The sequence below is a fragment of the Ascidia mentula genome, chromosome 1 (genome assembly GCF_947561715.1).
Source record: "Ascidia mentula chromosome 1, kaAscMent1.1, whole genome shotgun sequence".
Classification (NCBI taxonomy): domain Eukaryota; kingdom Metazoa; phylum Chordata; class Ascidiacea; order Phlebobranchia; family Ascidiidae; genus Ascidia; species Ascidia mentula.
The window spans coordinates 8,586,574-8,599,113 of record NC_138566.1 but is presented as its reverse complement, the minus strand read 5'-3'; the positions used below and the strand labels follow the sequence as shown (position 1 = coordinate 8,599,113).

Here is a 12,540-nt window from a genome sequence, read left to right as displayed (position 1 = left end):
CTGAGTAAATATTTTATCATGATGATGTATTAATATATGAGGTAGTGTTGTGTGTATTTGTTTCATTTGCATGTTTATTCATAACAGCATTCACAGTTAAAATGCTTTGTCTACAACATTGCAGACCCGTGTTTCTCAACCACTGGTTGGTGTTAATTTTTTACTGGTCCACCATTTTTCTTTTCATGTTAAATGAATTTTTTCTGTTAATTACAGTTTAGACCAGGGGTCTAAAACACGTGGCCCTCGACGTTGAATGTAACACCAGGGCAGTCAAAGACTAATGCATCTACACTACATTAGCCTTAAACAATGTTTTCCAATTTTGTAATACTATACCAGATTAGGTTTGATTTCTTTGTCAAATCTAATCTGGCCTAACTGAGGTTTACTGTATGATGTATTTTAAGCCTGAGCTAAAGCAGTTGTTTTTTTGACAGAACCTTGTACGATAATTTTCAAATGTTTTTGTTATTTTAATTGTTTGGTTTTTGAAAAAAAAAATGCCCTTCAACAATCCTTTCAAAAGAAAGAAAGCAGCCCCAACAAAGCAAGCAGCACATCCAATTGAGAATGTGAACGGAAATGAAGTTGCCCGGGAACCTGAAAAACCTCAGCTTGTGTTTCATGCTCAGGTAATACCTCTGTTCATGATTGGTATATATATACTCTTATTGAATTGTATTTTTTGTGTTATAGCTTGCTCATGGGAGTCCAACTGCACGTATTGAGGGATTTAGCAACATACGCGAATTGTACAGCAAGATTGCAACAGCTTTCAACATTCCTGTTACAGAGGTTAGTTTGTCATGTGATGTTAATGTACTTGGGCTAATGTAAGCCTCTGTTATTATGTAAATGGCTAATCAGATTAGTCTGTCCATTTTCCGGTGGTGTAACAATTTTGTTATTTTGTAGGTAATCTTTTGCACTTTGAACACTCACAAATGTGAAATGGACAGACTCTTGGGTGGCCAGATTGGCTTAGAAGATTTTATATTTGCTCATGTTAAAGGTAAGAAAACGTCCTGTTATTATCAAAAAAAAACAATGAGAATTTGTTGAAGTTTTTAAAATATGTGTTTGACACCAGGGCAGTCAAAGACGATTAAATTAACCAAAACCGAACCAGCTCTTGGACTTACTATAACAGACAATGGGGCAGGCTATCCATTTCTAAAGCGAATCAAGGTTTGTTTATGTGATCAACAAAACAACAATAATTCCTAAACGTTTCATCTCTTGGTGCTAGGCCAACTCTGTAGCTGACCAGTGCAAAACGTTATGTGTTGGGGATCTTATAAAATCTATTGGCGATCAAACTACAGTTGGTTGCAGACACTTTCAAGTGGCCAAGTTGTTAAAGGATATACCTCTGAACACTACGTTTGAAATTGTGTTAGTGGAACCACAAAAAGCATTTGGTTGGTGCTATCCTTCAATTACTGTGTGTTTGTTTAATGCTGGTTGATCATGCATTTGGTGTTTAACTAGTGTTAAATCATATTTACATTGCTCAGCTGGTAAATTATTTCCAGGATTTAAGTTTCTGCCATTTCAAGAAAAAATATAACATATATAATATTTTTGCTTTGCAGACATGATTTCGCAACGTGGAGCTTCAAAGGCACCTCCTGTGTCATCGAATAATGTCGGAAGTGGAAAAGCAACCTTAAGACTGAGATCGAAGGGACCTGCAACACTGGAAGCTGTGGTAAGATTCCATTTGAAAGATTCAAAACAGCAATCAAAATAGATAGGCTGGTATGCCGCACATTCCATAGATATTTATACACGTATATATATACATATGCAAATTGTTGCTGAGTCTTTATTCAAGTTGGTTTTCTTTTCTCGAGGTAGAAATAAAACAAAGGGTTGTCAAACTGCTGTGAACTATGATTCAAGTCATATCACCCCATATTATGATTTTTTTGCGTGGTCCATATTTTTGTCAAAAAAGAGTCACATAGGGGAAACAGCCAAATTGCACCTTCAGTGTTATTACATTGTGGGGACAACTTTATATTATGGCGGTCATCTTAATGTGAGACAATAAACTTTAATGTGGTCGACCATTAGGCACACGGTTTTATAGTGTAGTATAATGGCTTGTTCGTTTGATGGTTAATTGCCAGTAATGACTATTTTAATGTATATCATTGCAGCCGACTGAGAGCGAAGGAAAGGCAGTGGCCAAAATCGACGATCTACTTGACAGCTTTTTGGGCATCAGAGATATGGAACTTTGTAAGACAACTATACTGTAATGTTTCTATTATCCTGTTGTAACAATCTTGTTGCTTGACTTCAACAGCAAGCACAATTTGGGAGTGCGGCAAAACTCAGAAAAATCCTGACGACTTCTTAACAGCCCTTAACGACCAGCTGGGAGACTTCGGCTTCCCGCAGGAGTTCATTTTCGATGTTTGGGGCGTCATACTCGATTCGCGACAAACGTTTTGATGGAACACTCGAAAATTCATCATCGTCCAGCTGCCTTCTTTGAAGTGATTAAACCCTGTCGGGCTAATTGTGTGGTAATCAACACCCCCCAATCAAACTTGGAGCAAACTCACTGTGTGTTGTCATCCCAGGTAGTAAACGACTTTTCATGTCATTGTGATCAAATATACCTTTATTTTTGTAGTCGATTGAAAACATGTTCCGATTAATTGCGCCGGAGTAAGCTTTGATTTAATGTGCGGTGTTCCATTTTATCATGTAGCATTATTCAAGATCGATGTTGCAATGTTGTAGCAAAATACGTAATTTTAACTGTGGCATAATTATGAAGTTGCAATTGAAGATGCGCTTTTTTAATTTCGTTTTGAACATTTTACTATTTCGCTTTGTGTGTACAGGCATTTTTTTGTTTGCTAACTGTTGACCTAGGTGTTTGTGCAATGTGTCAATCAAAATCGTCAACATTAAATATTGTCGTCAAAATTGATTTGCACGAATGGTGGAGCATGCAGTAGGTTGTAGTTGGGTAGATGCAGTTCGCGTTTGTTGCCACGAACATAACATGACGATTTATTCCAGTATTGGAGATGATTTACATCAATACACCTTTGTAGCGTCCTGTAAAGGCCGGTTAACCGCTGAACGTCACACAGAAAAAAGCGACCTGAACGGCCTCCGCTATGGCGGAATTTTAGTTGTTATGAAACGAATACCTACATTTAGACAAGGTTTCTACACAAACAAATATGTGTCCTAAACATAAACCGGCACTGGTGGAGCTTTCCTCTCCCGATGGACCCGATGGTCGGGACGAGCTATACGGGTAACTCCATCATGTGATACGGCGAACTAAATGGGCATTGCCAATTACTGACTTACGCTATTTTATATGTAAGCTTGTACCAAAATGTAACATTCAAAAGTCCCTGGCAAGTCAATCCCGACGTACAGCAATCTCACATAGGACATAAACAGTTTGGAGGGGTGCACATTTTCTAACACAATCACAACAACGTATGTGTAATATTAAAAAAAAACTTTCAGCCCCACCCTGCAACAATTCCTTTTCTGGCTGATTCACCCTAAACTGTGCAAATCCGCGCTAGCAACCGTATTCAAACCATTACACGGACACTCGCGTGTCACTAACTTCTGTACCACGTGACCGAACGAAACACTTCAGTAGGATCTTAAATTGCCTTCCGACAATAATCTTCTTTCGGTAACGGTTCATGTTATGTGTTCGCTCACTTCCTTCTGGACAAACTTTCGAACCACTTTAAGCATTGTTTTGGTGCAAGGCAGTTGTTAGGCGGCCACGATCCCGTAGAAAAAAGTAAATACAAAACAAAAAACGAACTTGTCATACACATGGAACAGAAAAATGTGGTCGAGGTGGCCTGGAGGGCAATATACATAAGAGTTATCAGTTTTCCATCGCCACCCCGTTGGTATTGCCTTCGGTCTTGAGATCCTCTTTCAACTCGGCGGCCGTCTTCACCACCTAAAAAAACAGACAAAAATACAAAAGCAGGTGTCTTGTTTTGTAATTAGACTCACTGGAGCAATGATTTATTTGTTGGGCAGATAATAGACATTGGATATAAAAGAAGACTGTAGTTATATAATGCACAAGAGAGTATTTCAAATGCCCACGATATTGGCGAAATTTGTAATTTTATTTTTGGATGGCCAACATAACGACAACAATTACTGGGCAGGAGTTTATTAGTCAGTATTGTTAATATCTACCTTGGTAGCATCACCACTGCATCCATTAGTTCCATTGGTGTTGGTCCCATTAGTCTCACTATCAGTCTTCATCTTTTTAGGACTCGTATCATCTGCAGGAGCTGAACGCTAAACACAGGTGATCATTTTCAATTAAATTGTGAATACCTTGTTGATAAATTATCTACAATATTTTGGTGGTGCATATTTAGTCAGGATAGGTGTAAATGGGTGCAGGAAAATATTCTTAATCCATGTAATGTTTAACAGTTTAAAAAATTTAACCACTTCATATCGCACCACCTTTCGCCGAACCAGATGACTGATATCGTTAGTCTGCTGTCCAGCTGGTGGTGCTGCAGAGTCTGAAGCCTTCCTTATTGGAATCTGTGATAAATTGCTAATAATCTCAAGAAAGCCTACATAAAAACATTTTTTTTATACCACAGCGCACACTTTGTCAGTTGAGGGAGCGGCAAAACCAGATGATGTTTCACCAACGGAGGGTGATTGTTGAAAAGGGGACCCAGTCATTCTCCCCTCTTGTTTCTTCATTAGCATTACATCCTCAATCTAATTAAGTATCCATATTGAAATTTATGGCTCTTATAATTTTACTTTTTACCCAACGATTACCAACCATTTTAAGCTATTAGAACAACAACTGCCACCGTACCGTACTTACAAACCAGGTTGACATCAGATATTGTAAAACCAAACAATTATTTCAGACATTGTCAATGGTTACCCGTGGCTCACAGGTTAGCAACAGCAGTTTTAAACAGAGTTTGCAAAACTTTACCCACATTTAAGACTGTACATATACTTTTAAATAGTAAGAACCTTGGAATTAATGTCGGGAATAAGTTGATTTATTTCACCAATCTCTGCACATTCTTCCATTGTCTCCTCATTTTTCTCTTGTTTGCGATCATTTTCATTGATCTGCTCATTAAGGAAATCTAAGCAAACACAAGAAAATGTGCATAACCACTGATAAAATTCAAGATAACAATTTTCCGTTTAATCCTGCCGCTGTAACAAAAACAACAAAAACATGGGTTGCAACCATTTAAAAAATATTTGTAAAAGTTTGGTTGCCTTTTTTAAATAAACATTTTACACATTCAGATTGGAAAACTACTTTAAAACTCATTTTTCTTTGCAGTATCACACAGAAACCAGGAACAGTCGTGTCTCCATAACCAACTAAAAACAATTAAACTACAAATTACCAACTCTTGCTTCTAAAACACCAAGTGCTGCATTGTAGTGTTCCAACGCGTTGTCATAACGTTGATGGAAGCTGTATGCCAAACCCAAACTGTAATGAGTTTCTGCAAGTCTTCTGTCATGTTTTGAGAGAAGTTCCTGAAAAACTGCTTTGCTGAAGCTGTTGTTTAAAATGTACTGCCAAGGAATTACCTTGTGTAGCACTAGACACTCAAGAAAATCACCAATTGCTTGGGAATAGTTTTCAATTTCAAGTCCAAGTTCTCCAAGTTTTAAATGACACTGAGCCACATGCAAAGTGCTTTCGTCACTTTTGGGTTTTCTGTAATATAATAAAATTGTATTTAGATTTTGCAATCTGGTCAGACTTTTAACAATTTACTTTTTGTACAAAACTTTTGCAAGTTCCAGCATTTCCCAGGCCAGTTGCATGTTGGGAATATCATCAGGGTCTTCATCTTCTGTATTTGTGGTCTTTGTCTTTTCTTCAGATTCACTTGGTCCAGCCTCTTCTTTAACCGGATCTACAGCTTTTTCTGAAACACTTCAGGTATTAAACAAATGCAAACAAAAACAACAGAAATATCAAACCTTTTTCCTTTTCATCTGTTTGCGATTTCTCCTCCTTTACAGTTTCCAAAGTTTTTTCTATAATGCAGGATTTTTGTGTTACAGCACACCCAATTGCACAGTTTAGGTATATATAATTTCACCGTGTTAACAGATTTACTACAGTGCTACTCAAATTGTGGCAAGCACGCAGTCAGATAACTTTTCTCCGTTTTACAATAAACACAATGATCAGCATGGTTCGACTCATAATATCGCACCAAAAAAAACTTTTAAAAGTTTCAGCATACAGACAAAATTAGAATCAGGAATTTCGGACACAACAACATGTGTACATCATGATGCAACATATATTCTCTTAACAGGTGCATTGTATGTCAAAAAAAAGTGCAACCGGTGTGTTGCATGCAAGTTTGAGTAGCACTGGTTTAACACATAACAAAATGCAACATTTACCAAACAGTTGCTTGCGCCCAGCATGAGCAACTGTGCCAGTCGAGATAAAACGATCCGTCACCTCACGAACAAGTCTTCCCAAACCTTTCACACATGTGTGTAAATATAAAACACACACCACGGCAACACACATTTGATGCATGGCAACCACTTTCAAGTAACATAAGAATAATTCAAAACCCATGGTGCAACACACAAAACACACTGTGAGCAACTCAAAACGGACTTTCAAACTGAAAGGCACAAATTGTGATTTTGGGACAAGAATGAAGTTGACAACCTTTCACATCAGTTTCCATCTGCTCTTCTTGCTCTTTCTTCTCTTCTGGTTTCTCTTCTGTTTTTTCTTCTGTTTTTTTCTCTGCATTGTTATCTTCAGTCTTTTTCTCATCCTCATCTTGGGTGTCATCACCATCTTCTGTTTCTGTTGCCATGGCAGCTTCAACATCTTGTCTCAGTTGCTGCCTTTCAGTTGCTTTTAGCATCAAATACATACGTTTAAGTTCTGTTTATGCCCAAATTACTACATGAAACTTTTAGAGTAAAAAATTGTCTTGTGTTACTTGAAAGCAGGTACCACACACTTACTGCAAAACTACAACACATTTCATATTACATTACTCCATTAATGTACAATAGCTACACACATTAATTGCAATCATTCTACAAAAATATCACATAAAGAGAAAAGAGCATAAACAAATGAATGAATTTTATGCATAAAAAATGAAATTAATATAACAAACCAGGTAGTTTCTTGGTTTTTTCAAACTGAACTTCTTCAGATTCAGACTCTGATGAGTCTTCAGTTTCTGGAACTGTGCAAACAACAAAACAAACAATTATAATTAATAAGGAGGTCCTTTTGGAGGTTGAAATTTACATGGGTTACATGCCAAGCAGCTTTAACAAAATGTTCAAACCAATACAAACATAGTTAGCCCAAGTTTGAACAATTTTGATGATTGTTGTTTGTGCAGACAATGCAACGTTTTTTCAACATTTTATCCAGTCTAGGTTACACCTGTTAGAAGTAGTTAACCAACCTCCTTTAAGAGCATTGCCAAGAACACCATTCTCAACACGAGCTAACTCCAGCAAAGCTCGACCATAAAGATAGAAAACTTCAGCACATTCATGGGAAGTTTCACCAAACCTTTCAGACCTGTATTTTTATGTTAAAATTGGAATTATCCTGCTGACACAATTTTTCTGCATTTCAAAAATTGATATGATGTGGATTTGTTAGTTAATTACTTGTATAACAAATCTAATCTTAGCACAAAAATATTTAACTACAAGTTAACAACTAAGCATTGTTGGTTACACACAATGCATGTGCAATGGGCATATGATGATCTCATTAACTTACTGCAATGAGCATGCAGCTTGAAAGCAAGCCACAGCTTCAGGAAAATCTCCACATAACAGGTTCTTTTTTCCATTGGCTATGTTCAAGTTGTACTCTGTCTCAAGTTCTTCGGGACTAAAAAGAAATTACAAAAACGTAACAATTCTAATATACAACAACACAAGCGAGAAATAATTGTAGTCAAACCAGATTGGAAATTTTGTTTTTTTTACGCGAGGATTTCGTTTCGGCGATCGTTAATTGCGCGGACGATAAATCCTCTGCGCATGACATTTTTTTCAGTCTAGTTGTCAAATAGGAGTTGGGACAAACCTTGGATCCTTTTCTTCATTTTTTTGATCAACTGAAGCAGCAGCAGCAGCATCCACAACCATTTCGACGACAAACAAACAAACAATATGCTACAGAGTTAACAAAACCAAAATAAACCTAAAAACACAAGGTCTTTGTTAGTGGAAATCCTACGTCCTTCTTATCTTTAAGCGAGACGATAAAAGAAAAAATAAACACAGCACAACACAACATAGATCGATCAAATAATGTCCGAAGTAACACAAGCCCAACGTAAAACGAAAATGAGATCGGCCACGCAACCCAATCAAGAAATTGCCATTCTTTCTTGCAAAACTATTTGACTCGAGGGAAAAAACTGGCGCGAAATGCATGTCTGGGTTGAGTGATTTCGAGAACCGTAATGTCGAAAAATAGAAATCTTCGAAAATAAGGTTTTTTGTCTGGAGTAAAGATTTGGGCGACTCACAAGGGATGTTTGCATTTATTTGCCAAACTACAACCTGCATCGATAATACTTTTGTATGTTTTTCTTTAACCCTTCCATAAGTCAAACCCATGCAAAAGTGGCGTATTTGATTACATATAAACAGTTTATTACGATTAAACTGCTTTCCAGTGATTCATGTAGCGTCATAGTTTGAAAATATATTAAAATTCACAAATTGGTCACTTAACAATTCTGGCAAAGAACCTTATGACGCAGGCGCAGTGAGTCCGATCGAGTAATTGCCTGAATATCTCACCAGACTTCCACTTTGCAGGATTCACTGACAAACGTTTTATATTCGAATAAACTTGTATTATTTCGCATAAATTAACAAGACGGAGAATAGCTTGTTGAGTCTCAGTGTAGATAGTGTAAGGGTTTACCTATTGTATTGCAGTAGACCAACTCTTAACTGTGGCTTCGATGGCGCTAACGCGTGAGTCTCAATAATTGTTGATCCAAAATCTGTCGATCTGTCTTTCTGTCGGTTTCACCAGCAAACGGTTGGATCCGAATAAACAGTTTATTACCAAGCTGTGGGAATAAATCCCAAGCCGGCGAATAGCTTGTAGAGTCTCAATAATAATAGCAGTGTCTTGTCACCGAATAGAAGATCAAGGATATAGGACGATCATTCTGAATAGAGTATAGAGTCGAGCCGAATACAAAGAGCCCAATTAACAGGCGCACATGACTATCCATACTTGGACTATCGGAAGCTTATTTGGTTGGTTTAGTCACGTGCCGCTATACATCACTTGGGTTAATATAATACAAGAACAAATGTGTGGTGTGACATAAGCATTGGAGAACATTTTATGTGGTAAACAAGATGTTGAATGAATCACTTTACTGGAGAACATTCGATGGATAAATCATTTGGGTCTCCTTATAGAATTATGTTTACACTTGGGTCGGAAGTTGCGAAATATCCAATGCCTATGGTAACGGGCTTGCAAATGCTTGTGCAATGCTGCAAACGAGGCCTTACGTTGGTATATATGTGGTTTGCAATGGGTTGTATGTGGTATGTGGTTTGCAACACTTGTGCAATGCATTACGCAATACAAGTACTGGTTTATCTGACGTATGTTACAGTAGCAGTGTCTTGCCACAGCGATAATATAAAACCGAATTGAACATGTAATAGACCGATAGACTGATTTATGAACAAAGCAATAAAAGAACAAGTGGAACGCGTATTGTAATAAACGCAGATCCTGTTCAGGCTATTGCATGAGGGTTCTCATAGCACGTGGTTTCGGGATCGGGGGTGCTTTTAGTTTCGAAAATGGTTTTCCCTTTCTCAAAGTAGTTTTGCACCGCCAGGGCAGATTTGTTGGACGTCTCCGGAATGAAAAAAAACACGAAGACGATCTGCAAGGTAATTAAAATGACGTGTTAGCAATGGCCAACTGAAAGCGGAAGTCACGCCATACTGCATTCATATATGAGTATATATACCTCAAAAATGACTAGAAATAAAAACGGCGCATAAGCATAACCGCCCCAGGCCTCAATGGAGTAAGGGAATATGAAAGCTATTCCGGCACCAGATATCCAAAAGACAGCTCCACTTAACCACATTGCGTTGGGTCGAATGATTTGGCTTGTAATTTCGGATGGAAGAGAAGCGATTGTCAGAAGGGGTCCCACTGCTATTCCTATAATTAGGATGGCCATGGCAGCTATTCCCACGTACGTCATGTTTGGAATGTGCTTGCTTGTGACTGATGACACAATCAGAAGGATAATTCCAACAGAGCACACAGACAATCCGGCAATAAGCATTTTTCGTCCTCCAAATTTGCTGAGCAACGGTGTACCTAACATTGTTGCAACTGCCATCAGTCCGAAGATTCCTTAAAATTTACATTAAATTTTAAAATTTATGTTTCACATTTTCAGCAGGTATGTTAGTGCGAAATGCAACCCAGTGTGCTTACCTATTGTGAAAAATGTCGAGTGTTCTGGGTTTGCACCAGTTTCCTCGAAAAGCACATTGGTGTATTGCAACACAACCTGCTCTCCACAAGCTTGAAAAGAAAACTGAAGAAAAACGGCGGCTATTAACTGACGGCGATATTTTCCAATGGATACAATCTGTTTGACTGATGCTTTCTCAACGTGCAGATCTGCATCCACTTCCGCTTTAAGGATTTCATGTTCTTCGGAGACTTCCTGTTCGGTACCACACCTCAGTTTTCTAAGCAAGTTTATGGATGAAATCTGTGCTGTTTGATTTGCATTGGAGTCGCAACCCTCTGGATTCATAAGGCACGTCAAGGTGTTTGGTATCCACGGAAGAGATAGCAAATACACCACAGAAACAACGCCAGGCAATCCCAACACTACAGGCCAAGTGCTCGGTCCTCCCAAAACAGACGGATGTCCCAGTGCGTTGCCAAGGGCACCGCTAAAAAGAAGAATCCAACCAGGCATGCTTTGGTACAAAGCAAGCGTCTTTCTGTTACATATCTCTGCAACGAACAAAGGTCCAACATTGAATCCCAAACCTCTTGCAAGTCCACCAATGAAGCGACCAAGGATCAGAGCTTCATAAGATTGAGATAAGAATGCGACTGCGGACATGAGGACTGCGGAGAGCAAAGATGTCGAATGAACGATGATCATCACAGTTCTTCGACTGCAATGAAACGAATGTATAATTAGTTTAAATTCAAAGGTTTCGACAAACTTTGTGTTCGGTACATCGAAACCGGTTCCTCTAAATATACCGGGTAGGCAGGGTTGTCCGGGTCGGCAGGGTTGTCCGGGTTGGCAGGGTTGGCCAGGTAATACGGTATGCAGGGCATGCTTTTAGGAGCTGACAGGGTTGTAGGTAGTGTTTGTAGTGTTTGCAGTGTAGATAAGTAAATAATTTTTGTTTTTCAAGTAAACCATGCCAACCCGGACCACCCTGCCAACCCTGCCGACCTGTCATATTTAGAGGTACGCGGAAATCCTGCATTTCCCTGTTAACCCTGTCAACCATGCCGACCCGGACCACCCTGCCAACCCTGCCAACCCTGCTGACCCGGACCACCCTGCCAACCCTGCCGACCCGGACAACCCTGCCAACCCGGTATATTTAGAGGAACCCCCATAGAAACCATATTATGCTTTCAAATATCTCGCTTTACAGGTTATTCTTTAAGTATTGTTGATTTCCTGTCTTGCATTATAACATATAGTTTACGGATACGACTAATTATGTTAAACACTTTGTTCGTCATATCTTAACAAGTTTTGTAGTTTGGTAATTAACCCACCTGAATAGATTCAGCCAAAACCGAACAGACAATGCTCCAATAGCTGAGCCAGCTATTAAAACCGCTTGACCGAGAGTTATGACCAACGACATCGATTCTTCAGTAGCTGATGCATGATATCTCACCTAAATCAATGATTATGGATAATATTCATACACTTTTTAGGGAAAATCTTCAACAACAGGAAAAGCACTCACCCGAAACGATTCGTTCACAAAACTTTTCAAAACAGATGCCGTTGGATTTAGTGCTGTGAGGGTAAGGCCCATTGGCACCCAAATCGATATCTGTGTAAGAACGATTAAAAAGATGCACAAGCCCGAATTAATTTTATCCATCATTTTCTTAGTGATCGTTGCCTAAACACCAAACAATCGACAGGTAAAAACAAGAATCGTCAAATCAATAAAAAAGTTGTTAAATGTATCGTTTGCGGTGACTTAATTTTTGCGTTAACGTTAACCTACATATTTTGTTACAAACTGTTCACACTACCCGTATTGAAGTCATCTTGTTTAAGTAAATCTATCTGAATTATTTTTAGTTCTTTACTTTGCTGTTTATTTAGGTAAAAACGCAAAATTTCGCATGAAACTCAGCCATTGGTTTTTGGCGACGTGACATTGCATCGTGACTTAACCATGTTCCCAGCTTCTCTG

The 12,540-nt window shown here is 38.5% G+C and overlaps 3 protein-coding genes across 7 annotated transcripts; 1 reads left to right on the top strand and 2 right to left on the bottom strand.

The window, feature by feature from the left end:
- Positions 1-444: 444 nt before the first annotated feature.
- Positions 445-3,013, top strand: LOC145897476 (PDZ domain-containing protein GIPC1-like). Its single transcript, XM_082985789.1, has 8 exons — positions 445-635; positions 700-798; positions 919-1,015; positions 1,094-1,191; positions 1,253-1,424; positions 1,599-1,714; positions 2,169-2,250; positions 2,318-3,013. Exons 1-8 carry the CDS (start codon positions 504-506, stop codon positions 2,464-2,466), a joined length of 945 nt encoding a protein of 314 aa, XP_082841915.1. The 5' UTR covers positions 445-503; the 3' UTR covers positions 2,467-3,013.
- Positions 3,014-3,699: 686 nt separating this feature from the next.
- LOC145902202 (protein HGV2-like) lies at positions 3,700-8,259 on the bottom strand. 5 transcript variants are annotated; one of them, XM_082990085.1, is made up of 15 exons: positions 8,141-8,259; positions 7,829-7,942; positions 7,503-7,621; positions 7,203-7,274; positions 6,737-6,931; positions 6,457-6,540; positions 6,022-6,078; positions 5,813-5,966; positions 5,623-5,752; positions 5,433-5,568; positions 5,041-5,159; positions 4,642-4,770; positions 4,498-4,584; positions 4,219-4,326; positions 3,700-3,970 (listed from the first exon to the last, which is right to left on the bottom strand). In XM_082990085.1, exons 1-15 carry the CDS (start codon positions 8,200-8,202, stop codon positions 3,893-3,895), a joined length of 1,644 nt encoding a protein of 547 aa, XP_082846211.1. In that variant the 5' UTR covers positions 8,203-8,259; the 3' UTR covers positions 3,700-3,892. The 5 variants fall into 5 exon arrangements, with proteins under 5 accessions (XP_082846211.1, XP_082846217.1, XP_082846223.1 ...); XM_082990091.1 differs by having other exon boundaries at positions 4,501-4,584; XM_082990097.1 differs by lacking the exon at positions 6,457-6,540.
- Positions 8,260-9,833: 1,574 nt separating this feature from the next.
- LOC145906571 (solute carrier family 2, facilitated glucose transporter member 7-like) lies at positions 9,834-12,219 on the bottom strand. Its single transcript, XM_082994045.1, has 5 exons — positions 12,079-12,219; positions 11,882-12,006; positions 10,556-11,256; positions 10,074-10,471; positions 9,834-9,986 (listed from the first exon to the last, which is right to left on the bottom strand). The coding sequence occupies exons 1-5, from the start codon at positions 12,217-12,219 to the stop codon at positions 9,834-9,836; spliced, it is 1,518 nt and encodes a 505-aa protein (XP_082850171.1).
- Between the last annotated feature and the right edge of the window lie 321 nt (positions 12,220-12,540).